Genomic DNA, 27,484 nt, shown 5'->3' on the forward strand with positions numbered 1-27,484 from the left:
AGGGACCATCTAGTCATACGACGCGTTGCTGTCGCGGCCGCGACCAGCTCTTGCGCCAGACTGGGATGCCGATGACGCTGTGCCAGCGCTTGGTTGACACGTTGGGGTTGGTAGAGCTGGGGATGTTGGTCTTGGACGTGTCCTTGGAACCGTCCTTGAGAACCGACTTATCGGAGCTGGCGCGCGTGGAACTACTTGCTGTGTTCGAGGTCTCGGGTACGGGAGCGGCCTTCGCGGCTTCAGTTGTCGTGCCTTCGGTTGTTGCGGGCTCAGCAGCTTCGGCTGGTGCTTCGGCTCCGTCGGTTTCTGGGGCCTTGTCGGATGCATCGAGCTCGCTAACTCCGTCGGCCTTGGCCGCCTCGGCTTCATTTGATGCTTCGGCCTCGGTTGCTGTCTCGGGAGCCTCGATGGCTTCGGGCTCAACTGCCTCGGGTTCTTCCACTATGACCACGGGGGGGTCTTCTGGCTTAAGTTCTAGAGTCTGGGCGCGCTGCTTCAGGCTCTCCACCTCTAGGAGCGTGTTTTGCCATTCCTCGATAGTTTCGCCTTGTAATTGCTTGAAGACCCTGTACGTTAATGTGTTAGTTACGTGTAGCGAAGTTGAATCATATATGAATGAAATACTTACTTCTTCATGGTGGCGTATAGGGAAAGGTCAGCAAGGAGTGTCAAGTTTTGCTTCTCGAGCCAAGCTGTGAGTCCCTTCTTCCACACGTCGATCTCGGGGTTGAAAGAGGCGCTGAGGAATTCAGCAGCGGCGGTAGTCTGCTCCGTAGCAATTAAGTTACGGAGAGCCTCGGAGACAAAGCTTCCCAGCTTGGCCTCTTGGATCTGGCTTCGAGCGTGGGGATCTTCGATCGCGTTGGCGATCTGATCCTCGACGAAAACATCGGTAGAGTTGCTGAGCGCAGCCCCGAGGACGGTTCCAATAATTGGGCTTTCAGAGGCGCGTCCGATAAAAGCGCCGATGGCAATACCAATTGTGAAAGATGCCGAATTCGTGTTAGTTGCTATTTCGTAATAGCACTGGTTCTAAATATTCAATATCGGTTAGCAACTTATATAAATGAATAGGGATTAAGTGAATTGACTACTAACCTCAGTTCGGCTCTCATCGTGAGAACGATGTAAACCGGCGACGGCGGGTCCGAAGACTGGGACTTGTTCAGCGACAGCGCTCGTCCAATGTTCCCTCTCGATGGAGTCGGCACTGGAAAGAAATGGTAAGCTACCTATACTAGATTTGAACTCATAACACAGGCTTAAATACGTGGAGGGGAGCGGAGCCAGGACAATACGGGCAAAAGCCTGTAATACATAGTGACAAACATACGGCTTGGAAAAGCTTAGGCGTCCTTTTCGGTTCACGACGCAGGCGCTGAGGTCTACCTCGGCCGGGTGATGGACACCTTCGTAATCCTGGAGTTCGCCAGTGAGCCTGAGGCTGTTCGAGTCCCGGGCGAGGCTAAAGTTACGACCAGATCGTGAGTAATGCCTCTCATTGACCTCGAACTTGCCGCCGATGTTGCCGTAGTACTCGTCGAGATCGATCTCCGACGTGTGGAACTTGCCATCCCTGCCGACGACCAGGCCCCGCAGAATGGCGTTATCGAGCGTCAAGCCCGCGGTGTAGAGTAGAAGTGAATCGCCGCTACGGAGGAATTAGTTACTGATATTCGTCATAATAATTCCGAATATTTGTTAATGAATTAAATTAAATTTCAAAAAAAAAAAAAAAAAAAAAAAAAAAAAAAAAAAAAAAAAAAGAACATACAGCTTCTGGAACTCGAGGATGCCGTCCCGATTCCTGACGAATAGATCTAGATTGATGCATGTCTCCTCGGCATATGCGCCAGATATAGTTCGTAGTCGAGCATACAGGTATGGGCCGCGAAGGTGGACTGACCATTCCTGAGCGGAATTGTGCCAACGGTCCCCGGTAATATCGAAGGTGCCATTAGTGTTACCAATATGTTCGTTGAGGTTGAGTTTAGAGAAGGACCAAGAGTCATCTTCAGGTTTTCGCACCGAGGCCACGAGCCACGAGCCGCGAAGCTCGATTTGCTTCGAAGTCAGCGAGAAAGCCATTGTGAGCTCTCTATTCTTCGTCTTCTTCTTCTTCTTCTTCTATTCGGTGTGTTAGTCTATAATGTATAATATCTGAATATAGACAATCTAGATAAAAGAAGCAGAATAAATAACCAGTCGGAAAGGATGAACTGGGTCTTAATTATTCTTGAAACTTTACCTTTTAATCTTTGACGTATATTTGAGTCTACTAAATCCCAATTCCTCTAATATCGCCATGACAGGACCAGACATATTATTATACCTTGATCTGGCTCCATATAATTTCCCCAGGGCCCATACACGATGCATTTTTTTCCTTTTCTTTTTTTTTTTCCTTTCATAATTTTTCATCTGCTATGCCAGCCATGTGTCTATTCTTCCCGCCACCTCACAGCGATGAGCTGTAACACCTGCATGGAGCATATCTCATCTCGTCTTCTTATTGGCTGCTTCATTTGCATTGACATGCTCTTGTCTAACGGGACTATCCCGCCGACACATGGCCGCACGGTGTTTCGAGCCCGAAACGCAAAAGCATCGTTGTCGAGTTGGCAGCCGTCAAAACCAATAGGCGGGTCTTGGACCAAATGGCCACGAATGCTTCGAGTTAGGTTCGCGATGTGGCACGCGCAGAGGCGAAGCCGCGACTGAAAAAAAGACGGAGAGTGGATAAGAATAACTAGGGATCATTAGGGGATCACATGGGTTGAATGCATATGGAACGCATACGATTGGGGGGAGAAGGGGGGGAAAAGGATCGTATCATTATTCTTTTCCTGTTATCGTTACTACATATTGTTAGTGTAGTTAGTTATAATACTTTACTACTTTATTACTTACTACTTACACAGGTACTATTGACTTACTTACCGCCTCAACCCAACCTCTCCCTCCTCTTACTCTTTGTGCATATCATGCATATCTTATCCAATCTATTCTCCACCGCCATCATACAATTGATGATGTATGTATGAAAATGAAAATAATAAAAAATCAAGTCTACCCAAGACAAATCTTAAAAACAACTGGTTCGATTTGCGTAATCTGATCATCTCTTCCTTTAGTTAATATTTTATCATGTCAAATCCGGCAACCTATGTTGTAATTCGGAGTGATCTACTTTCTCTCCGACCCGCTCAGTTAATACAGAGGCGCATCAATTGGATTCCTGATAACTTCCCAATCCAAGCAAGAGGGATACCATGATCTGGCTCACCGTATGATAGTCCTTACAGGCCCCCCCGGTAAGCCTAAACCGTGCATACCGCGTCTCGCCCACTGTCGAGAGGCTGGCCTGACTGGCTTCGTCGCCAGCTCAGCAAGGCGATTGGGCTTCTACTACCCTTGGTTGTGGTCCCTGTGGTCCCTGCATCGAGAATCCACCTCTCCGCAGCGCCCCATCGTTCAAACGTAACAAATCTCCACCAGCACTAGGCATCCATTCTTCCTTCGAGATCCGACTGAGCCCGTTCTCTCTCATTCATTTTTCCCCATAACCTTGACGTCTCTTATCCCACTATCGATGCCATCGTGACGACGATTGACCAACACCAGCTCATCAAGCTTAGTATCGTGTCCCACCAAGGCCCTCTTCACATGCTTTCATTCGCACTGCGCCCCAGAAAGCACATCATGACCAGCCCTGATAAGAGCCGGAGTTGGGACTCGGATCTGGTCGCCACCCTTGAGAGCCTGAGTGAAGCGCTTCTTGGTCCGCGGGCCCGCCGCCGATCTCGGTGAGGATTGGGTGAGCGGTTGCTGCTCCTCCGTTATATACGAATCACAGCTTCGCTAGCGATGGTAGTCGCCAGACGTGGGGCGCAGTATGCGTCATGTACACAAAGAAAGAGGTGCTTCTGCTTCATGTATAGCTTCATGTATAAGCAGGTTGGTGCCGCTCGAACCGCGGTTCCTTACGGCCCAGCCTCTGTCATATTGCGCACCGACTCGGACACCGCAATCATAGCCGCGGTGACATGGATAGAGGTCAAGTGAGCGGACTTCCGGGTGAGTCATCGGGTAGAACCCGACTCTCGGAGATCATATCGGTATAAATACCGTGAGTAGTACCGTGAATAATACCGCACCGGGTTATAAGCCGGCCGTTCCCGTGACTTGCACATATCTTACGAAGCCATGATATCACAAAAATCGGTTTATAAGCCGTATACAGGCCGAAACCGTTTTATCTATTGGTGACAAGAGAGAGTATCTAGGTATCAAGAGGTCACATTGAACAATCTAAGAAAGGAATACTACCTAGAGGAAGGAATGCTAAAAAGCAGCTAGAAAAGTATAAGGAGACGAAAATGGAATTATACCTGCCCATCACTTTGAGTGCCTTCTTCTTTCATCTACAAGAATGAGGCGAATATAATTTTTTTTTCTCTTACTTTGGTTGAGACTATGATAGTTCTGCATTTGGTGAGGTGTGAGAGGTGTGAGAGGTGTCTGGAACATCCAATGTTGAACATGTGAGACCGGTAGACTTCATAGTTGGGCAGCATTGCCTTAGTGGTTGTTTAGTTGTCTTTAGTGGTTCGCCTCATTCTACTGTACCTAAGGTGGTACCTTATAGCAAACTCGGCGACTACCTAACTTACCTAACCTTAAAAAGGTAAAGGTAGAAAAAGGTCTAGTTAAGTATTTGTGTAACTATACTCAGTGCGTATAAACAGTATTAAGCTTACTATATACTGTATTTAGCTTATTAAGGTTCGGATCTAGGAGATCATTGGAGCTAGACCAACTCCAGCTACTATCTGGAATTCAGCCCTACCCCACCGTTCACACCAAAAAAAGGAATCAACCAATCAAATCTCTATTGCGCCCTGGATTTGATTCCTTTTTCTTTCAACGTCGTTTTTACAGATCACATCTAGCCATACTATTGGATAATATTATATTTCATCGTATACAGAATGGCTAAGGGTTAAGGAAACAAAGACGCGACTGTTGGATTCTAATCTTGAATTAAGTTACGGCATACTATTTTCTTAGCATACGAGGGAAGGATTCGAATCCCTCCCTCTTAATCAATGCACACCACACGTATATCACGTACAAGATCTAAATATCTTCGGCTTTCAATTTTTCTCATCTCCAAGTATTAATAGCTTACCTCAGTCTATAGTTTATTATACTCTTCTACCAGCAGTAGTAACTATACTATCTATTTTACTAGTCCATCGCTGTGGACATAGATTGATGGTAATATTCTATCTATCCTATCTCTTAGATGCAAGATCTAAAAGATGACAGGTCCAGCTCTTCATCTAGGTTAGAAAACTATGATATCCTGCCACCAACAACGTAACATTGGGGGCCGCTATAACTTAGTAATGGACGGCTAAATATTATCTGCGCCCCCTACCTCCTGGGATATGTAGGCCTCAAGTATACTTGGGTAATTCTGCCTCGTAGCTGTAGCTTACAATTGCGCGAGCTATGTAATCTCGCGCTTTTTAAATCTCTGTCACATCATGTCTTGATAGCACGACAGTCTAATATACTGCTCGATGGTTCGTCCATGTAGGGCGCAAGAAAATCGATATATTCTCATCTATAACGGCATCGTCTTAATCGATATATCGATATTTCCAGCGCAGGAACCGAAAAGTGAGTAAGACGATGGCTTCAACCCCTCCGACAACCTACGATAGCCGGCACAACATCACATGGGGTATCAATGGGTTCGTCATTGTTCTGACTATACTCTCTGTTGTGCTCCGCTTTTACACTCGCATCTTCACCCGTGCCGGATTGAAAGCCGACGACTGGTTAATTCTATTCGCTCTTATCACTTCTCTGACGACCGTGGTGTTGGTGATCTGGGGGAACTCTGTTAACCCGAACGGACTCCGTGCATCAGACAATACGAGTCAGAACTACGTCTACTCGTCCCTGGATCATCTATACATCAGATTATCATATGCCTCTACCATCCTCTATTTCACTGTCTCCGGTGCCACCAAGCTTGGAATCCTACTCATGTACCATCGCATCTTCGCCATCAGTCGAGCCTTTCGGTATCAGTTATTCGTCGTGAGCGCCTTGGTTATCGGCTGGTGGTTTGGGTGCACCGTTGCCGCGCTGCGGAAGTGCAAGGATCTCGAGGTTGGTCTGAATAGTACACTGAACGATCCGAGGTACTGCATCAACTTCAATGTCTACTGGATGGCGGCCGGGGTATGCGAAATTCTTCTTGACGCCTGGATCCTGACCTTACCCTTAAGCGTAGTGTTGAGGATGCACTATTCGCTGAGACAGAAATTCGTCGTCTCGGGAATCTTCTTATTAGGAGCTTTGTACGTCCCCCTTTTTCAGGTACTTCTCTAACTGTCTTCCTAACGAGTATCTAGCTCCATAGGTTCCGGCATAGCCAAAACTGTCCTCGCTTATCAGCCGGGAAGGCGGGCGCTGTCTTATGCCAATACCGAAATATGGGCGGCCTTGCATACTAGCATAGCCATATTGTGCGCCAGCCTGCCCATATTCAGACCCCTTGCCGCCCGAATAGCGCAGTCGTACCCCGTCGTTAAGATCACCAGCCTCTTAACCCGGCGACGGAAGTCCGGGAGTGACAGCTCTGGTCTTGATAAGAACGGAGACGGGAGTGGAAGCGGACGCGGGAATGGCAACAAAAACGGCAATGCAGGGTTCAACCAATATTCAGACATATCATTCATAGATATGGGCATGGCCCAAGACCATCTAAAGCAGCCAAACCCGACTTACTCCCGGGTGTCGCCTGTAGATTCTGCGATAGATCGGGTACATACCAAGGACCCATATGAAGAGATGCAGGAACCAGCTCCTCAGCTACCTCATATTGAAAGGACGGATTCTCTAGAGCTGTCGTCTGATATCAGGCCTTTCACGACTCTGTCTCCGCATAAAGAGAGTAGAGATACGGATCACTGGTCAGACACAGGCCTGTTGAATCAGCCACGCGGATTATGAAGGGATGTTGGGATGGCCTTCGACATACATGTCTGAGAAATAGGAGGAACGCAACTATGTACATTACGATATGAAATGAGATACCCCTGGATTTAAATATTGATTATACTTATAGCGCATAACAGTGCTCGCGTGAAGGTTATGCCTCGGTCTCTTATCCCAATATTGCATGAGAGCCTAACTCATATCTTTATCAATCGGTCGACGCAGCGAGAGAGTGTTAGTAGCTGACCGGCCTAGACTTGGCTAGTTAACTAATAGCCATTATTCCTGCCAACACGGTATCGCAGTTGAAAACTCCTATACAACACCACGCACCTAAAGATAATCTTAGTACACTTAATTCAATACACATATAACTCTGATTAAGCCGAAGCAATCCTGTAGGTTAACTACCTACCTCTCACTTAGACTAAAAAGTATAATATAATATCAACGCGTCTTCCTACTAAGTGAACTCACCGGAACTAGAGCAGTCAAATACGTCAGCGTTAGTCAGTCGCGATAATGACGGCGCATCAACGTGAACGACCAACCCAATTTCTCAATACCCTTCCCTACCACTTCTATACGCGTATTTCCCTAACCTAGTCCAAGAGAAAAAATAAGTCAGAAAATGTAGAACGAAACACATACATACCATAGTTACCTCCTTTTCCCATCGTCGCCAGATCCGTCTACAAAATTTTCTATTCATCCATGCGGGCGATGTTTACATAAAACCGCGACTCAGGGCCCAGCAGTTTAGACCATAACTATTACTTACCCCCGTACATACATACCCACCAAACCACGTCCCCTCCTCCCCAATCTCCACCACAATGGGCGCCATAGAATCGAAGCTCCTATACCTCAAACTCCGCTTCAAGTCCAAGCTTCCACACCCTCACATACTAAAGCGATACGGAAAGCCCGTTTTCGTAGAAGACGACTACTGTTACGGCGACCACCTAGGCCTGCTCGACGGCTACGCCAACCCCTCGTGTAAATTCCCAGTGTCGAACTACTACTACGACGAAGACGATTTAGAGTCCGATGATGAGAGGGGGAGTGAGGTAGATATGTATGAGCCGTTGAGTTTAGAGGGAACATGGTATAAGAGGCGTGGGTGGCTTGAATAGATGAAGACACAAGATACCTATCCCTGAGCTTTTAATAAAGTCACTTGTCGTATAGACTCTTCATACATGTCATATAGGTCCTAGTTGAGTGTTTTTATTGGTAGTTTATATTAACAGCTATAGACATACAATGATTAACCCCTTTTGCTATTGATGAGGCGATGCGTTATGTCAACAGTTATGCAATTTTGGTTTGCTGCCATAACCCCAAAGAAGCGTTACAGAAAACGGCTGAGTTAGCCGTATATGCTAATATAGACTAGCCAAGAATAGGCTCCTCTTTTATCACTGTTAGGCGGTAAGCACCTGTTGTTGGGAATGCTCGAAACAGATTGTAGAACTTACCAAGTCTCTTGAGGGTTACAAATATGATAGCTAATCGAATTCGTAATCCTGAAGATCGATGATATTTCACGTCTGTCCTGGTATCATGGGATACCTACTCGCATTGGCACTTAGGTACTTTGATGATTGGAAGGATGGCCTTACTGGGAGATATCTTTCATCCTCTTCTCTGAGGTCGCTTGGATGGTTGTCTGCTACCCATGTCGCTATCATTGCCGCCGTTCCGTTCGCGCTTCTGAATGTTCATATTTCGAATTTCCGGACCAATCACAAGTCCCTTAACGCCCTTCAATCCCATTTTCCCAACTGTGCTCTTCTGGAGCGTTGGAATCTCAGCCGCTCCAAGACCGTTTAGCGCAAACTCATTCGCTTCACGAACAAGTCGGGCAGAATCCCAGTTCAATGATTTGATATAGCTCTTGTAGTAACCAAGCCAACCTTGGTATGCTTTCGCTTGTATTTCCGGATCGAGTCTCATAGCAATTTCCGATACATCATCGCGGGCGCTTAGGTCCGCAGGTGTATCCTCAAACGTGATGTTCTTAAGTGTTCGCTTTGAGAATGAAGTCTCGTGAGACGTGATAATGAAGGTGCCTTTTCCTTCCGCGCCCGCACGGGCAGTTCGTCCCAGCCGATGAATATAGGATTCCTTATCGGAAGGAATGCCTGCTTGGAAGACGTTTGTTACCGAAGGAAAGTCCATGCCTCGAGCGATGACATCCGTTGCCACTAGGATACAGCTTTGAGCTCGACGGAACTCTTCGGTGACATTCGTCCTCTTTCCCTGTGACATTCGAGAATGGAGGGATATGACTGATGGCAGACCGGGTGATTTCTGTAGGACTTCCATGTAAAAGTCTACTAGCCGGGCGGTTGGCACAAATATTATCACTTTAAAGGCTTCGGGACCGACGACTGCAAGCTCTTGTCGTAGTGCACCGAGTAATCCAGCTGCCATATCAGAGAAGGTAGGAACGACAATGAGATGCTGAGGGACGCGCTCGTGCGTGTTCAGTTCACCTTCTGCGATGGTAGAGATAGACTTATAGTCCTGTCGAAGGACTAATTGGGAAACTCTTTGGACATGTTCAGGGACAGTTGCCGAGAAGAGCATGCATTGCCTCTTATGGACGGCCCTGTTCGGCAGGCATCGAATAATCTTCTTGAGAGAATCCAAAAAGCCCATATCCAGAAGCCTGTCGGCTTCGTCTAGCACCAACGTGTCAAGACTCTGTAGCATGCCAGCAACGCGGCTATCTTCTCCACTCAGATGATCGTATAGTCGACCTGGAGTACCAATCAGAATATCGCAACCTTTTAAAATGCGTCTCTCTTCCGTGTCCTTGTTTGTACCACCAATGGCGATACAGATCTTGTACTGCTTTAGACGCTGTAGTAGGGCACGTGCCTCCTCTGCGATCTGCATTGCTAACTCTCTGGTGGGCGAAATGACAAGCAGAGAAACGTTATTGCCTGGTTTTTCCTGGCGATGCATCATTCTTTGAATGGCTGGTAGTAGGAAGGCGATAGTTTTTCCTGTACCAGTCTTTGCTTGTGCCAAAACATCGCAGTCTTCCTTCAGAAGCGGATGGATGGTAGCTGCTTGTACCGGTGTCATGTGGTTGAATTTTAAGTCCTCCGATATTGTTTGCAGTAAGACAGGATGAATTAGATTATCTTTTGCGAGTCCTGCAAAAGTCGGAGTATCTGTGGGCACAGAGATTCTCGGAGTGGCATTTTGAGGTGTAACATTCTGAGGTGTTTCTGAGGTTGAAGGCAGGTCAGAATCATCGACTTCATTGCCATTTGGCTGAGTAGAATATTTAGCTGCAGCTTGCCGCGGTTGATTTGGGATATTCCTTGAGCCTCTAGTATTGTTTCCACGTCTTTTGCCTCCTCCACGCGTGCGAAAACGAGAATGATCCTGTGATTCTTGCATGGTCATGGTGAAATTTCTATGCTGTAACCAGAGAATATGTTGTTGTTGTTGTTGTTGTAGTGGAAAGAAAAATGGACGTAGTTTAAAAAATTGTGAGACTGCTCTAGCTTTTATTGCTTTTATTGGTACTTGCGTCAGTGTCATTTTATTGCAAGGCAGCCGCTGCAATTTATACCTTCCCACAGCTTCTTTAATCTTTGATTCTTTAAAGGCAGTTCATGTATGTAGGTACATGTATTTTAGGAGGTACATATAAAAAGTACCTTTATAAAGTTTTTTTTTCTGTACATGCAGTTACATATTCAAATTCACGTGTGCATTGAAGCGCGTAAGGGCGAGACCTGCAGCCATGAAATCTCTTCTTATTTGAGCAAGAACTTGATTGGTCCATGGATGAATATTTCCACAGATTTTCAACAGGCAATTTTCTCTTTCTTAACCTAACTACAAATTTATTCCCGGAGCTATGTCTCTAGTAAAGCAAGTTTTTCTTTCTTTCTTTTCAATCTGCTTGATGGCAAAGTACTAAGTAGAGATGCTGTTGGTTTTGAAAATAGCGGAAAATTTTTATTGCTTGTAGATTTAACGTAACTAGTTATTAAAATGCTCACTCTCTTTTTAACCGCATCGCATATGGTTAGATCCCATAGTCCCAACTCGCAAGTAGATGCTTTTGAGGAGATAAGAGGTAGTATGTGTGTTTATATTTCAATCTTTAATCTCTTACCGTTAAATTGAGCTTGTTTGACTAGATCTTAATTGCCATCTGGCTCGCTTCGAAATTTTCTGGTTGCGCTTCTTCAACTTTACCACAAGCTCGGTGTGATACATCTTAACATGTTTTGCCTCAATATTACAAAGGAAAAAGATTGCATCCATGTCAATGCTGAATTATAGATAGGTAGCAAAGAATTTTATAAGATATCACAGCGCATAGTCACGGTAAAATCAATGATAAACACAAACGAGTGAAAGGAAAATGGTGACTAGGAGCCACCACAACTTGCTCAGTAAACTATCTAACTCACCAGTCCTATATACCTACCAAGAGGCATATTAACTAGTTCAAAAGCCATCTAGTTCACCAGCGTCCCCCCCAAATCGATTTTTTTCTCTTTTTTCTCCTTTTTTCTGCCTGTGTCACTATGCTGGCAAGACTGTGCCCAGGAGCCGAAATTGTCAGGATGGCGAAAACACCATCCTAATGCAAAAGTGCGACTATGGACGTGTACTTGAGCTCCCTGATGCATAAGAAGTTTTCGGGTAAGCACCGATAGGTAAAAGTGTGACAGCTCATGACCATGGAAACGGGAGCTGCCAGTAACCAGGAACAGTTCCAAAACATATTAGCCAGTCAGTCGTATTGGGTGAATCAGAATGGCCATCTGTAGACGACGATTCCTCCTCCATATTGAATAATTTTTGTTGCAGTCCGAGTCGAAGTTGTTGCAACTGATGGTACCAATGCTCCTGCGGTAGACCGACGCAGTGCAATAATTGTATAGGTTGAACAGTCCGGGCCCAAGGCAGAGGTATTATTTTGCCCTAGCATCTGCTGTCCTCGGGTACGGTGAGTTTTGCGACAATGCTCGCCAAACACTGCTCCAAGTTGGATATGAAAACTTCAACCAAGGTTGATAGAGAGGGGGATGAGAGGTAGTTAAACGGAAAAATGCTTATGAGACAACGGTAGAAACGAGTCCATCAACATAATATAATCTCTCCTCGTGGTCATTCCTCGTCACCGAGTGCACACCCCCTATGCCGCCGAAGAATTATCTGATGCCGACCACCGAATCCAGGTGGAAAAAAAACGCCCGACGCCAATATTTTCCCCTTCCCCGGTTCGTCCAAACGTCAACTAACTCGGTCTCATGTCGTCGAATGCTCAAAGAATCTCCTTCGCGAGATCGAGGAACGATTGGAAGCCAAGGAACCAACGAAGTCATAATGGGTATGTTACAAATCGCAAAAAGAATCCAGAAGATATGTACAGTGCAAATGAGATGAAACCCAGGAAACCCCAGTGGATGTTGAGTTTCTGGCGTGGGGTCTAAGCACGTTCGAAAATAGTTCGAGCTTATTGTGGAGGTTGATTCTGGCCACCTCGACCACCACCACGGCCACCATAGTTGCTGTTGTTGTAACCGCGTCCACGACCTCGGTTACCACCGCGACCTCCGCCACGGCCTACTCCGCGATTGGATTGGTACGACTGGGAGTCATTGAAATGACCACCACGACCGCTTTGGAAGCCCTGTCCTCTATTCTGAGATGACGTAATGTTGTTCGATTGCTGCGAAGAGAAATCGCCAGAGTGTGCGGGCTTCGGGGCGTACGTGTTGACAGGACGAGGGATACTCTCGGGGTTGTCGTAAACATAAAGGCTCTTATCAATGGTGGCAGGGATTGGCTGGATCTCCGTGCCTAGGTCCTTTTCGATATTGTACAGATTGAACCTGTCGTCCCAGTTGATCAGATTGATTGCCAGACCAAGATGACCGTACCGGCCGGATCGTCCAATACGGTGTAGGTACGTTTCAGCATTCTTCGGGAAATCAAAGTTGATAACGACATTCACCGCCTGAATATCGATACCACGAGTGAGGAGGTCGGAACAGACAAGATTACGGCAGACGCCATTGCGGAAGTCGTGGAAAACTCGGTTTCGCGCATGCTGCGCCATCTTGGCGTGACTGTAGAAACATGAATAACCAAGCTCTGTTATCTTCTTGGCTAGCAGTTCTACACGGTTCGTCGAGTTACAGAATATGATGGACTGGTTGATTTGGAGCTTAGAGAAGAGAGTGTTCAAACAATGAACTTTTTGTTTCTCTTCGACGAAGGCGTAGTATTGTGTGATACCCCGTAGGGTAAGTTCGTCCATCAGGTTGATTTCGTAAGGCCTATCCATGTTCTTATCAGAGAAATCCTTAACAGACATAGGGAACGTGGCCGAGAAGAGCATAATTTGGCGATCCTTAGGGTGGAACTGGAGCAACTGTTCGATGACAGGGGTAAACTCGATCGAAAGCAGTTTGTCGGCTTCATCCATGATGAACATAGGACATTCGCTGAGATCAGCAACATTCTTGCCTGCCAAATCAAGAATACGGCCGGGAGTGCCCACTACTATGTGGACGGGATCCTGTAGACGGACGATATCATCGCGGAGAGTAGTACCACCAGTTGTAACCATGACGTTGATTCCGAGGTGCTTGCCGAGGGTCTTGCAGACCTGGGACGTCTGCATTGCGAGTTCTCTTGTAGGGACCAATATTAAACACTGAATTTTGTTAACTTTCGGGTTTATCCGTTCCAGAGCGGGCACGACGAAAGCTGCTGTCTTGCCGGTACCATTCTTGGCTCTTGCTAGGATATCTCGTCCCGTAAGGGCTACCGGGATAGATTCTTCTTGGATAGGTGACGGTTTCTCAAAGCCAGCTTCAAAGATGCCCATTAGTAGATCTCGCTTCAGATTGAAATTCTCCCATTCTAGACCTTTAGTGTTTGTTACATCCTAAATATCAAATTAGCTTGTCTCTCGCCCTTCCAACAAGTCAAATACAGACCTCAGTTTGTTGTCTGTTGTCACGAGTAGGGATGTTGAGACTCTTCTTCCAATCCTCGTTTTGAGGAGCATCATTCAGGGTCGAAGCCCTCAGTTGCGCTGTTAAAGCATCCGTCATTTTTGCTGAGTGTCAGGCCTAACTGTGAAAGAGACTCGAGGATCTGATGTTTGTATGTAATTCACGGGGTAGCGTTGAATTCCAAGCGTGTACCATGCACTGCTGAGAGACAGTAGGGGGAAGGTGATAATGTTGTAGAAGGCGACAATGTGAGTGAGTGAGTGGGGCGCGAGGCTCTATGAAAAGTAAACTTTCATATGCCCAGTTTAGAAAGTAGGTGTGAGTGCGAACTGTTTGCTGCTGGTATAGAAGGTCGTCCGTATGCGCGTCTAGGACAAGAGTAGAAGCTTTCGCTCTTGTTTAAAATCGATAGAGTGGTGGGTATGTCAAAGGCTTAGCAATGCTAGAGAGTAGAAATTGGTCAGTTTAAATTTGGCAAACAACTCAGCACACAGGCGGTAGAAAGAAGCGCATTCAAAAATAGTAGAGAGCGGGTCTTTCTAATGAGGAGACGTTCCTAGCACCCAAATAAGGCACCAATGAGAAACATCTGAACATGACCAAAACGAATAACATAGATAGCTCCAACAAGAAGTTTAGGCCAAATGTGGGAGAGCCATAACCGTACCGCGTATAGACACGTAGACGTACCTTCGCCAAATAGTATCTCCTGCAGCCAGGGAAAATCCAGCTGGCTGAATAATGGATATGATCGACGCTTGAAGCACCTAAGGCGCACAAGACGGAATCACGTAGTGGGATATTTAGAGGGGTCTTCTCGTATGGGGCGAGATAACGCGGTGTATAAAGACGAACGAGTCGGTTTCAGTAGTTAATCGAGAGTAGAGAATAACCGAGGATCGGGAAGACCTTGTTTCAGTAGCGGAAATGGAGTTTTGATAGTGTATTCGCGAGGGAGGTTTTTTGGGTAAGCTCTAAGTACTTTAGACGAGGGGGGACCGAAGATCAAGGGAGCTGTAGTAATATGTGCAATGCACTCAAAGATATTCGTAGAGGTTCGTGTGCGGGAAAGAGGTAGAGGCAAAAAGTGTAGATGGTGGTTTGTGGATATGGAAAGAAGTGCCTCGTGAAAATAGTCAGTTTTGAATTGCAAGGAGGAAGAGGTTGTTGATTTGATCTGATCTGATCTAATGCGCACCACAAATTGTTTTTCAATGGGGTCGAGCCGAGAAAAGAAGCCTGCAGTTGTGTAGTAAGAAGGAATATGCACGAGCCACACGGTGCCGGTCCGGTATTGTCCCGACATTGCGGGACCCTCCCGAATGACCCCGCAACCTTGAGGCTGAGGGAAACCAGGGAAACCGTAAAGAGCGTTACATAATGCCAGGGACTATGTACAATATCCTAGCTGCATAGCATCGATTAGCGCTAACTTTATAGCGAATGAAACCCCTATGACAGCTTGAATGGCAAGACCGTTTTAAGTCATCATCTACGTACCGCATGAACGCATCGGTCAGTCGGCTTGAGCGGGTTTGAGCTATTTCAAGCCATTTCAAACATACAACAAGACTTACAACAACACCTAAACTCAATTCTATATTGCCTCTTTTTCCAATTCATCTCTCTTTATTAGAGATCCTACTTCCACTAGTCTAATTTATCCGTCATGAGGCCTTTTCTAATGGGCTTCACGAGCAATGCCCTTCTCCTGTAGACTATGATCTTCAAGAAGCCAACTTTCGCCCTTTGCTCCAGTCTTCCCGCCTTGCTTCCATCGTCACACCCCTGTTATAGCATAACGTCATCATCATGTAGTACGAACACGCGATGGCCTCCGTGTCAAGAGCACGGCCATGTCTTCTTGCGTCGACAATATTATGCTACGGTTTTCGACGGGTCCAAGAAGTCGGCTACCTCTTCTAACGAGCATGCCTGGCCTGAGTCGCCACACCCCACCCCCTATGAAATCTTCGACCAACAGAAGAGTGCGCCATATAGCAAGACCAAATTCTATGAATTGGTTAAGCTCTATCATCCCGATAGGCATCATCACGTGCCAACCCACCGGCTGTCGCATTCCGCCCGGCTTGAGCGTTATCGGTTGGTCGTTGCAGCAAATCAGATTCTCAGCGACCCATCTAAGCGACGAGCCTACGATTTGTACGGCGCAGGATGGGGCGGAATGCGAAATATGGAAAATCTCTACCGCTCCGCCGACAGGTCTTGGCGCGACGTTCCTGGGAATCCGAGCATGAACGCCACATGGGAGGATTGGGAACGATGGTACAATGAAAGGGATGGGAAGAAGGAGAAGCAAAGTCCTGTTTATATGTCTAACCAGCTATTTGCCGGTGTGCTATGCATATTCGTGGTTATCGGAAGCGTGGGCCAAGCGCGCCGCGCAAATTCAAACACGACAAACTTAGTAGAAATGAGGGAGCAGAGTCATGCGATTATCAGTCACGATATGAGACAGCGTCAGACTGAGCAGGCGACCCTCAACAGACATGAGAGAGTAGAAAATTTTCTGCGACAGAGGGAGGGTTGGGCTTTGGCCGCAACAGAAATCCCCCGCTCAGTATCAGCCTCTGATGAGAAATAAGATCTCGGCTCTCAACAGCGAGTCTCCATCGAATAAAATCTAACCTACGTATCTAATTGCGAGTGAGACACGGCGAATTACTCTTATTGACATACGTACCTACTATAACTACATCAAACTTGATATTATTAGATATACCTAATCCGCCGCGTCTCCCTCGCACCCGAGGACATAGGGTTCCCCTACCACAAAGGTGGTCTTGAGAAGTAGTATTTACGTTAGTGCCTACATCAATTTAGACGTCCTTAGGACTTTGGAATGTACATACATTTGCATTCTATCATCATTTATAAGCCTTATATGACCTATGGTCTATTGGTATTACACCTTGTCATCAAACGCAGCCACTAAGTGAAACATAAGAATATGGTCTTCATCAACCTTGCCGCCCACTGATTTCCCAACCAGACGTAGATCATTCGTGAAGAACGATATGTTAACTCTAGCCGGCTTATTTGAAGTATCTAGATGAACAATTCCCCCGGAATGAACACTCTCGCCAAACAGATTTCTGATCTTCCACGATTCTCCAGTTTCCGCAGTCTCCTTAGTATCAAGGATAGTATCATAGACGACCCCGGCGCTCTCAACAGTCTTTCGGTTCTCAGGTAGAATCTCAATCTTCGCAACTCCAACCGCGCCAATCGGATGTTTCGTGGCTCTCGGAGTGGTATACGGCACTCGCAGGTTCCGAGCCGTAACATCCAGGCACCAGAACGGCACAGTCCCCGGCTCAACCGGACTCCCATCGTCGTGCTTCGGGAACGCAACCGCCCACTTCAACACCTTGCCATCGGGCCGAGTCCTCCCTCCACGCCTTAGGTCTCCATACACGATTCCGGCTTTCGCATCGCGGACCTTCTCTTGGATCTCGTGGAAGTGTTTTTCCTGCTCCAGGAACTTCGCCTCCTCTTTTACGGAGGGAGGCGTAGACGGACACCGCAGAGTAACCGCCCAATCTACAACCGTGCCCTCCTTCTTCCCGCCCCACTGGTGCGCAGCGCGCTTCGCCGGGTCGGCCCCCGGTACAAAGGCGATGAACTCGAGGTACGAGCCGTCAGCTAGTAGCACGAGGGTATTCTCGGTTAGTCCGTCGGAGTGCCGGCCACCGGGGTAGAAGTGAAATAGGTCTGCAAACCAGGAGGGCGGGGCGGAGAGGAAGGAATATGGGATCAAAATCACGATGTGATCAACAAGCGGGGTAGTTGGAGTCGGCATTTTGTAACGTGGTGATGGTTACGTTTGTGATAGTTAACGAATTGGGATAGGGACGTTTTAGTACACTAGAATTTATGCAGTGTACTTTATATAGATGTCGTGCTCAAATTGTCAATATTGCGTGACTCATATATATTGATCGGCCTTCACTAGGATATGGAGTTCTGAAGCATATTTGTATGGGTATCTTATTATAACAGGACTATATGATATCGAATTTGAGGCTAGTCTCAATTGATAATAGCTGGGACTAGACTTTCTTCTAGTACACGCTTCATGACCCTCTCGGCTTCCTTTGGGTCAATTCTCTCCTCGGCGCCTAGCCAGATCATTCGACCAACTAGGAACATGAGCTTCCCTTGGGGATATTGTTTATAATCTATAAACTGCTTAACAACTTCATCTTGTCCTTCCGCTGCATTTAATGCCAGCTGAATATACTCATCCTCGTTAAGTTCATCAAACCATAGGTTTTCCTCGTCGAGGACAGCATTTATCGTGGCATATTCATCTGGAACCCTCCGGCGGAAAACGGCCCATAGAAGTTCCTTGGCTACTTTCGCAGTTATCTTGCGTTGATATAAATATAATAAGATGTCGGCAAGGTGCCTGGCAGGTACACGATCACATTGACCGTCTTTTGTAAATCCTAAGTCCTGGGCGTCATCTTCACTACGGCCCGAGGTTAGGCGACCTAACTCATGCAAGATCCAATTAGCAGCAAGTTGGTAACCAGATAGATATTTAGGAGAGGCGGCATCTGGTCCAAATCGTTTAGTGAGGAGATCGACGACATTCCAGAAATATTCAACTCGGTTGCCTCCGTCAAGCACTACCATAGAAAGTGCATCTTTAGGAGTAAGCTGAAATCGTTGAATAAGTTCATCGACTTCAGCATCGGGGAGTTCGCCCATTCCCTCTCGCAGGTGGTTGACCAGATCGTTACCGATAATAACAGGTGCCAGATCAGGATCTGGCATATACCTATAGTCAACTTCGCCTTCTTTTCCACGTAGTCGGCGAGTCTCAGTTGACCCAATCGACCAGCCACGAGTCTCACTCTCGATTTTTCCACCGGACTCCAGAACGGAAATCTGTCTATCCCGCTCGGCGATAATAGCGTCCTCGACAGCCTTAAAGCTGCTTAGATTCTTGATTTCAGTACGCTGGCCGAGCGGCGCAGAGGGATCATCGCTTCTTCGAACGGAGACGTTCACATCTGCGCGTAGACCACCCGCCTCCATACCCGAGACACAGGAATCGGCGGCGTTAAGCAATGCCTGAACTTTCCTAACCAAAGCAGCAGCAGTAGCAGGGTGGTGAATATCGGGCAGAGTAATAATCTCGATCAAAGGCATTCCAACACGATTGAAATCGATCCAATGCACTTCACCTGGTTGTGCTAGAGTCTTGGCTGTGTCCTGCTCCATCTGGATCTGCTTAATCCCAACTAAGACACCATCACCATCTTCTGTTGCGATTCCATCTCTAGCTTGTAGTAAAATCTTACCATCTCGCGCAAACGGTTCATAGTACTGAGTGATCTGGTAGCCTGACGGCTGATCCCAGTGGAAATAGTGTTTCCTATCGAACCTGCTTACGTTCTGTATGTTACAGTCGAGCGCTAGAGCGGCCCTTAGTGCTGGTATAAGAGTCTCCTTTTGAAAGATGGGCTGGCTACCGGGCGTGGCTAGATCAAAGAATGCAACGTGAGAATTTGGGTCATCATTAAACGACGTAGTTGCAGGCGAGAAGAGTTTCTTTGCCGTATTTAACTGAGCATGTATCTCAATTCCTACGGTCAACTCCCACCCATCCACTACTTGGTTGCTCGCGTTCTTTTTCTTCTTCTTTCCGAGGGCCTTTTGCTTCTTGGCCTCGTCTTTCAACTGTTTCCTTAATGGAATATGAGCGGGAGAGAGCGTATTATTGGAGAGATGAGAAGTAGTAGACTCCGTATGAACATCTCGGATTTGGGAAGACCATAAGGCTGTCGACTGAATAGAAGTTTGAACAGCTCTAGGGATGGTCCGTGCTTGATATTTTAGACAACCTCGTGTAGAAAATTGACCATTAAACACATATCTGCTCAAGGTTGAGAATCGAAGTCGCGGCATATCGAATTACTCAAAATGAGTAATACCGATTGCGGATGTTATATCTTGAGACAACGGAAGCTTGCGATATTGAACTTGGATATTTCGAAATTAACATCCACTTTACCCGCAAGCTTATCGTATAGCGCACAGATAAGGGTCCGGGCACCTGCAGTTCTGCAAGGGATCGGCAATACTGTTTATCGGGTGAACTCGGTTAGGTATCAGCAAAGTATCAACATTAACAGCAGCTTATGACGTTTGACGCTAAAAGAGCTGTAAAGCCCCACTAAACAACCACCGAGCCAGATCTGCGGGTACATTCCTTATGGAGCTTATCCTTGTCATTTAGCGCCCAAATCATTTATTGTAGGTTCTAGCCTTCGTGCAGCCTTCGTCATCTTACATCTCCAAATCACAAGGAAATTTGGAACATTAAGAATATATCGAGGCAGACGTCGCAATTTAGAAAATCGAAGGCATGGCAAAACCTCTAAAGAATAGATATTGAATCAAAATGAAATTAAGGGACCGCCGACTACGGCTCATCACCGTACCCGAATGCGCCATGTGGCCGTGATCACTTTCAGACTCATTCGCGTCACTCACATCTCGACTGGTCAACCAATCATCTATTGTATCATATCTGGACAACTCCCATGCGACCTACCAGTGTGGTGGGATCTCCTCGTTATCGTTTGGGATACCAGTACCATGTCGGCTAACCAATTGGGGGCCATAGGGGACTGCTTAGTATCCTTTTCTGGATATCTTACCCTCTTCTCTGTTTAACCTTTTTTTTTACATTAATATCAATCAGGCCGTCCCATAGGACCACATACCTTCACGTAGTTCGTGGTATGTCCTCTGGCGTCGCAAAATTCTACCATGGCCGTTTAGCGCCGTATTCTCTCATCAGCGCCTGGCCACATGTTCTTCGAGTAATCGTCTATAGCCTTTTAGTAGACTCCTAATTCGACTCTTGGTTACCACATACCAACGTGGATATTTGTCATCATTCTGTTCGTCAAAGCTAGCGTCTCATTAGAAAATACTGTATACTTACATCGTCTTCATGGACTGACCCTGCGAGGTATGCGTGTTTCACGCTGTTTTCGCATCTTTTTCTTTTCTTCTTCCCACCGTAGGGCCAAAGATCCGTTTCATTAAGAGTTTTCAAGAGAGAAAGCACAGTCCTGCTGATGTCGTCCACAAGACATTATCGTTCATCATCCGTCCCGGCCGCGATCGATCGAGGTACCCCTTGGCGAGCCGTTGAGCGCAACATGGCTGAAAATCAGGGTCATACCCAGCCCAGTTATCCTTACCCCCCATCCACGAGGAGAAGCGTGCCTAGACGTAACACTGATATCAAACAGCCCACCCCGATTATAAGCTACGGCAACCCGAACCAGGCCCATAGGAGGTTTTCGAGCGTCTTAAACGCAACTGATCCTATATCTATTCCCGGCAAGCCGATCACATTAACTCCCACCTTAACCGAAGAACCGGGAATTATTCAACCGGGAGTTGGTTTCGTTGCCCAAGAGGCCGCCCGTCTTAACATCGCATCGGAAAACGAATCCCTTCCTCGCTTAAATTCCCCGTCAGTCGCCTCGACGAGTTTAGCGACTGTAGCCCCGAGCGAAGCTGGATCAGGAGGCTCGGTTAGGAGTGCCTCGTCAGCTACGGAAAGGCCTTTTATGAATCGAGACGCTACAGGAAAAGCAGGCTCTCGACGAAAGAGGTTCCCTAATAAACAACCTAATGCGCTCAATTTTCTGGATTCGGACTCTCCTACAGTTACGCCGGAAAGCATTCGCAGATCAATGGAAGAAGCTGCTAGTCGATCGCCAACCTCCATTCAAGGCCAGTCGCCCTCGATGCGTAGTGCATCCTCGGTATCGAGTAACTTTAGAGACGACGCTTCGGAACTAATTGGTGAGCATGAAACCGACCGAAGCACCAGTCCAGAGCGTGGTCCTGAGGTAAATGATGAGAATCATCTGCCACCACACAACGGAACTCGACCAGCAGGAAACGAGAATAGGAAGCGTAGCTACGACTTTACAGAGAACCCTAGGGGAAACTCTGAGCATTCACATGGACCACCAGGAGATTTCGCACCACGAGAGCCTAGCCGAGGCCGGCCGCAACACGCTCCAAGGGCCGAGAGATTGCCAGTCACAGGTTATCAGCTTCTTGCCTCGAAAATATCTACGTCTTCGTCCGATCATACCAACAATCTTCGACCCATTTACCGTAGATTCGAGACATTGAATCATCGGCTGTTACTGTATCTTCAAGATGAACTTTGCGAACTAGAAGAGCAACTTCATCGACTTGATGCAGCGGATACGCAATCTAGACGTTTGCCGAATTGTATTTTCCCGGCGTCGCGAAGAGCAGAGTATATGGCTAGCGGGGAGCTTCATTGGCACAAGACCGATATCCTCGGTAAGATCGCTTTCAAGCTAGATCAGTACAGTAAGTTCTCTAATCACACGCCTATTATTAACAATGTACAATATACTCACGCATGTTATTATCTAGACCGTATATTGTCATCATTCAAAGATACTCAGGGGATGCCGGCCCCAACTATGGAAGATATACACGAATATCGTAGCTATCTCGCAACCCATGCTCCAATCGCCGAGGTTGAGACCCGTTTCCTTGATCCAACGGACGACTTGGTATGTCCAAGTTACGAATATCAAGAAGTGGTTGACGAGGATCCCATTCCGACGCCAATCCCGCATCATGATTACCCAATTGGCGAACATAGAAGCGTGTCTCCTATTCCATCTCCTATTAAGTCTCGGCCCACCTCGCCTTATCGACAAGAGGAAATCGGTACCGAGACCGTCTTCAGCATGTATGAAGAATCACCAATCGTTCCTCTGTCTATAGGGATCACGGTGTCTGTAATCCTTCCGATTTTGACATTTTTAATCATACCGGGATATCTAGGCAGGTTGACAGTGGTATTCCTGGTGGGTCTTGGTATCCTGGGAGCCCTGATCCAAGGGGGTATCGTTGCTGTCCGGACCTGGGAGCTTTCTATTTGCGTTGGCCTTTACGGCGCTGTTATGGCTGTTATTGCAGGAATTGTATGATGGATTGTCGTATTTGGCCGGGGCGTCGGGCTCAAAACATCTATCTAATTAACCGACATATTGACGCCACGTCCCTAGGGTTGGTGTCTGCGTGATTTTAGGGCAGAAACTTGTGGAATTACAACGGAATACTGGCTTCGATGGTAGCTTGATTGTATCAGTACTCTTGACAACCAACGACAAGATATGACTTATGACTTATGGTGTTGGGTGTATCATATTGGAGGAAATAGTCGAGGCTTGAAAGCAGCTGTTATACAATATGTAGTGTAGATCAGATATCTCGCGAGTTTAATTAGCAATGAATTATGGGTTTTAAGTTGATCTATGCCTTAATGTTTATCTGATTCTTATATCCGTCTTCTCAAAATTTACACAAGTTTTACCTCAGGACCTGCCGACGTTCCTCATACACTATGCCTAAACACCAGATCGATACCTGAGCCTTACACAAGGCTAGAAAACACACCGATGGGACGTACGGGACGGATTAATAGCGACTCTAATAACATAAATACAAGTACACTCGGATGCAGTTCGTTATTGTGTAGTATAGTGTTCCAAATGACCATTCAGTCCCCTCTCGTCGATAACCTACTCTATACTCTCTAAAGGCCTGTAGAAAATATCAACTCTGCCCGAAACATCTTAGACCCATCGTCACGTAAAGTTGCCAGCCCTTTCCCGACTAAGCATCACCACGCATCTCTTTCACCTGGTGCCGAAGAGCAGCTATGTCGCCCCGGACCACCCCAATTGACCAGCCACAGAGCCAGCCCAGCGAGAACGAGAAGCCACCCGCCACAATGCAGGCGAAGGCGATAACTAGGCACGGCATTTTCTTAATTGTTGTTGAAGCTTTGGTTTTTAGCTTTTTGCTACTGTCGGTAATGGTAGTATAGTGGTGGTTGTTGGTGCTAATATTTTTTTTGAGAAGCGTGTTGCTGAAAAGACAAAAGTAAATACGGAATTGCACAGGCTGTGAGGAGTCGGCTTTAGATTCGAGTTAGTCCCTATCGCTTTCTCATTTACTAGGTAGGTATTTTACGTTTATATAGGTACTTATGAAGTAAGTATTAAGTAAATAGAAAGCACTGTAGGTACCTGTTAGATATGAAGGGAAAGTCCATCTCGCTGCCGGTAGTAAAGTATAAATCTTCCTTGGAATACTGAAGGAAACGGTAAGCATGGTAAACTAGTAGGTCATTTGCTAGTGACTAACTCAGGAGCAGCTATGGGGGGGTTTTGGGCGAAAAAAAGGATTGAGTACCTAAGTTATAAGATAGTGGGCAGAACGGTCTGTATTAACGTACTTGAGATGGTAACACTGAGCCCATGACGACTACCTAGGTATGATCTCAAACATAATTGCCACATGCATTCTAATATGTAAATAGCTACGTGTAGGTAGGAGAACGGTTAAGAACTAGAAATATATAACTTTGTTAAAATTCCACCCTTTTTTGGCCCTCTCCCCCGATATAAGCAAAACTCATCATGAGTACTTTCTAACTAGGTAAACATCACTGTTGGTATTATTGTAGCGTTTTCATTCTCTTTATAGTATATCTAGAATCGAGTTAGAGTGTACTGCCATGGACTTCCATAATTACTAAGGGTCATAGTCCCTTATGGAATTACAAAGTTGTTTCTATGTCTTCTAGTTGTACCTTGTGGTATAGACTTTGGTGTTCTTTAGTATTCTCGATATTTGGGGTCAACTAAAGTTGCTTGTTAAAATTCTGAATAATACAAGACAACATGCCAATAGCCATGTTAGTAGTTGGATAGTTTCAAATGTTAAAACAGGCTCATGATTCTTTATGCAATGACTGCATTATGATTGCCTCAATCTTGATAGTCTACATGTATAAGATTCGATTATTCGCTCCTATGATTTTCTATGATTCCATCTCGTGCTCTTTTTCTCGAATTATCCAGAGTTATATTCTAGTTATTCTATTTTCTCGGTTGTAGGGGTAAACCTTTCGTATGTGTTACCCTGCAGACAATGGAACAATTAAAGGATGGGTCTTCTGGGGTGGTTTTTACATTAGAAAGTCGACCCCGTGTTTTTACAAGACAGGGTAGTTGACATTCCTGTTTGCCGCTGCGCCTCAACCAATTCGGTTGGGTGTCGCTCAATTCGCAACTCAAATCAACGACAGCTTAAATGATATGTATTATAGAGAATCTAAAATTTGCCTTGGGAAAAGGTTAAGCTGGTTTAATTCTCCGATGAAGTATTTGTGACAAGTCTACGTGGTTGATTACCTCAAATTTGAGGGACAAACGGTGTTGGCAAATGAGATACCGAGTAAGGCAGCCAACAATAACTTAGCTGTAGTAGCACATAATAGAATGAAAGTGGTTCTGTGAAACAATGTAAGCTTAATGTAAGCTCGTGTGGTCGAATTGTTTCGGTATAAAGATGCATAGAAGCTTCGTGTCTGATTCGCTGATCAACTTCGGATGCGACATATCAGGTAGTCCGCAATTCGCAATCTGTGGTCCGCGGTCGTGGTTTTGGTAGTGGTTGTTCCAACCTTTCAGCCAGCCATCTCACTCACTACCCAAGCCAGGCTGAGTTTGTAGGCCTCCAGATCCACGTATATCTTTTAAAAAGCTTGTGATTCCTACAATTTCCTATTTGTTATTATTACTTATCACTCAGATATATTATTATTTGGATAATATAATACCATATTATTCTATTTACAATCCGTAATCGTCATGTCGCAGTCTTCGGGATCATACGAGAGACGGTGCGATTGCGCACGAGTGTTTAAAGATGTGCAAGCGATAAAAAATCATACCAAGGATACGGGACATATGGAGGCAAGATGGTGCACGGAATGCTCTCGTTTATTTCACTCTAAGGGTGCACTTGCACAGCATAAGGCGACTGCCGCAAAACACAAGAACAATACGACTGCGACTGCCACTACGACTGCCACCGCTGCTGCCATACCAAAGACCAACGTTAAAGCCAAAGCCAAAGTTAAGGCTAAGGCTAAATCCAATACTTTCGATAACAAATCTCAGATAGATAAACCCATCGTCGCTTCTAACAAGCCCGCAAATAAACCCGCAGGAACTACCACTATCATCACTACCATTACTACCTCTAATAACCCCCCTAACCCCCCTAACCCATCTCAGAGCGCCATAAGAAAAAATTCACTCAAGGGTCCTAAAGGTAGGTACCTAATCTACACCACATATTACCATATTCTCTTCCAATATAGCAAACAATATATATATACTAACTTATCTAGCCGTCATCTCGAGTAAAAGTCAAACAATGCAGAGCTCAACAGCAGGTGTATATACACCCCCAAAACCTGTTCCGACCATTCCGTTGGATCCTATTTCAAGTAAATATCCGTGGTCATCAGAGAAGCAAACCCCAGCCTTGATCAACTCTTTATCACCCTGTTGTCATACCGAAGCGTGCTTGATAGACGAGAATTATTACACAGGCACTTGGACGGGTCGAAAATGGAAGCATATCAATATCGGAAGATTCATACCGACTCCTATGAAGGTAAAGGGGATGAAAAAACGTAAGGCCCTGGTCATTGACTGCGAGATGGTTGGGATCTCGGGAGGAAGAAGCGAACTTGCCCGTATTTGCATTGTCGACCTTTTCACGAGAGAAGTCCTTGTCGACTCCTTTGTGATCCCCACCGAGATTGTTAGAGACTGGCGGACAAAGTACAGCGGAGTAACCCAAGCTATGATTACTCAGGCTCGGGCTAATGGAACGGCTCTGAACGGGTGGCCAACCGCAAGGACTAAGCTTTTCGAGCTTGCCGACGCGGACACGATACTCATAGGACACTCGCTCAACCATGACTTGCAGGCCATCCATGTCATTCACAACAAAGTTGTCGATTCTGCTATCTTAGTTGCAGAAGCCGTTTTCGGACGGGGCAATAGGCTAGATCGCCAATGGGGGCTGAAAGTGCTGTGTCAAGAACTGCTGGGTATCACAATACAGTCGTCTAAACGTGGCCACGACTGCTTGGAAGATACGCTCGCATCTCGAGAGATTGTGCTGTGGTGTTTTAGGGAGCGTGAGAAACTGGCGGCCTGGGCTAAGGATGCCTTAGTCAAGTACGAGCTTGAGAAGCAGAAGAGAGAAGAGCGCCAAAGAGCGAAGGCCCAAGAGTTAGCGTTGAAGAAAGAAAAGGAAAAGGAAAAGGAGAAGGCGAAAGCTACTCATTACTATTACGACGCCTACGATGATAATAGGCTAACGACTCAGCCAGAATACATCGACTCTTCGGAGCTCACTTCGCATTACAATTCATATTGTGGTTCATCATCGTCTTACTATAGGGAGTCAGACGACAAGGACTACCGCACGCTGTAAGAATAGAATAGAAGAGAGCGCCTATCATCTACCACTTCTCA

General features: G+C 46.2%; 9 protein-coding genes across 9 annotated transcripts; 4 read left to right on the plus strand and 5 right to left on the minus strand.

Moving 5' to 3' along the window:
• Positions 1-13: 13 nt before the first annotated feature.
• GL218_04684 (uncharacterized protein) lies at positions 14-2,088 on the minus strand (the record flags this gene model as incomplete). Its single annotated transcript, XM_033581304.1, has 5 exons — positions 14-566; positions 629-1,032; positions 1,099-1,210; positions 1,334-1,651; positions 1,775-2,088. 5 exons carry the CDS (start codon positions 2,086-2,088, stop codon positions 14-16), a joined length of 1,701 nt encoding a protein of 566 aa, XP_033435941.1.
• Positions 2,089-5,700: 3,612 nt separating this feature from the next.
• Positions 5,701-6,408, plus strand: GL218_04685 (uncharacterized protein; the record flags this gene model as incomplete). Its single annotated transcript, XM_033581305.1, has 1 exon — positions 5,701-6,408. One exon carries the CDS (start codon positions 5,701-5,703, stop codon positions 6,406-6,408), a length of 708 nt encoding a protein of 235 aa, XP_033435942.1.
• A 2,247-nt stretch (positions 6,409-8,655) lies between these two features.
• Positions 8,656-10,443, minus strand: GL218_04686 (uncharacterized protein; the record flags this gene model as incomplete). The annotated part of the gene is made up of 1 exon (XM_033581306.1): positions 8,656-10,443. The coding sequence occupies one exon, from the start codon at positions 10,441-10,443 to the stop codon at positions 8,656-8,658; it is 1,788 nt and encodes a 595-aa protein (XP_033435939.1).
• A 2,074-nt stretch (positions 10,444-12,517) lies between these two features.
• GL218_04687 (ATP-dependent RNA helicase DHH1) lies at positions 12,518-14,126 on the minus strand (the record flags this gene model as incomplete). Its single annotated transcript, XM_033581307.1, has 2 exons — positions 12,518-13,957; positions 14,010-14,126. The coding sequence occupies 2 exons, from the start codon at positions 14,124-14,126 to the stop codon at positions 12,518-12,520; spliced, it is 1,557 nt and encodes a 518-aa protein (XP_033435940.1).
• Positions 14,127-15,747: 1,621 nt separating this feature from the next.
• Positions 15,748-16,632, plus strand: GL218_04688 (J domain-containing protein 1; the record flags this gene model as incomplete). The annotated part of the gene is made up of 1 exon (XM_033581308.1): positions 15,748-16,632. The coding sequence occupies one exon, from the start codon at positions 15,748-15,750 to the stop codon at positions 16,630-16,632; it is 885 nt and encodes a 294-aa protein (XP_033435947.1).
• A 321-nt stretch (positions 16,633-16,953) lies between these two features.
• Positions 16,954-17,850, minus strand: GL218_04689 (uncharacterized protein; the record flags this gene model as incomplete). The annotated part of the gene is made up of 1 exon (XM_033581309.1): positions 16,954-17,850. The coding sequence occupies one exon, from the start codon at positions 17,848-17,850 to the stop codon at positions 16,954-16,956; it is 897 nt and encodes a 298-aa protein (XP_033435948.1).
• A 230-nt stretch (positions 17,851-18,080) lies between these two features.
• GL218_04690 (Glutamyl-tRNA(Gln) amidotransferase subunit B, mitochondrial) lies at positions 18,081-19,967 on the minus strand (the record flags this gene model as incomplete). The annotated part of the gene is made up of 1 exon (XM_033581310.1): positions 18,081-19,967. The coding sequence occupies one exon, from the start codon at positions 19,965-19,967 to the stop codon at positions 18,081-18,083; it is 1,887 nt and encodes a 628-aa protein (XP_033435754.1).
• Positions 19,968-21,232: 1,265 nt separating this feature from the next.
• On the plus strand, positions 21,233-23,065 carry GL218_04691 (uncharacterized protein; the record flags this gene model as incomplete). The annotated part of the gene is made up of 2 exons (XM_033581311.1): positions 21,233-22,433; positions 22,500-23,065. The coding sequence occupies 2 exons, from the start codon at positions 21,233-21,235 to the stop codon at positions 23,063-23,065; spliced, it is 1,767 nt and encodes a 588-aa protein (XP_033435753.1).
• Positions 23,066-26,606: 3,541 nt separating this feature from the next.
• On the plus strand, positions 26,607-27,443 carry GL218_04692 (putative RNA exonuclease pqe-1; the record flags this gene model as incomplete). Its single annotated transcript, XM_033581312.1, has 1 exon — positions 26,607-27,443. One exon carries the CDS (start codon positions 26,607-26,609, stop codon positions 27,441-27,443), a length of 837 nt encoding a protein of 278 aa, XP_033435756.1.
• Between the last annotated feature and the right edge of the window lie 41 nt (positions 27,444-27,484).

The sequence above is a fragment of the Daldinia childiae genome, assembly GCF_008694065.1.
Source record: "Daldinia childiae strain JS-1345 chromosome Unknown Scaffold4, whole genome shotgun sequence".
NCBI classification, from domain to species: domain Eukaryota; kingdom Fungi; phylum Ascomycota; class Sordariomycetes; order Xylariales; family Hypoxylaceae; genus Daldinia; species Daldinia childiae.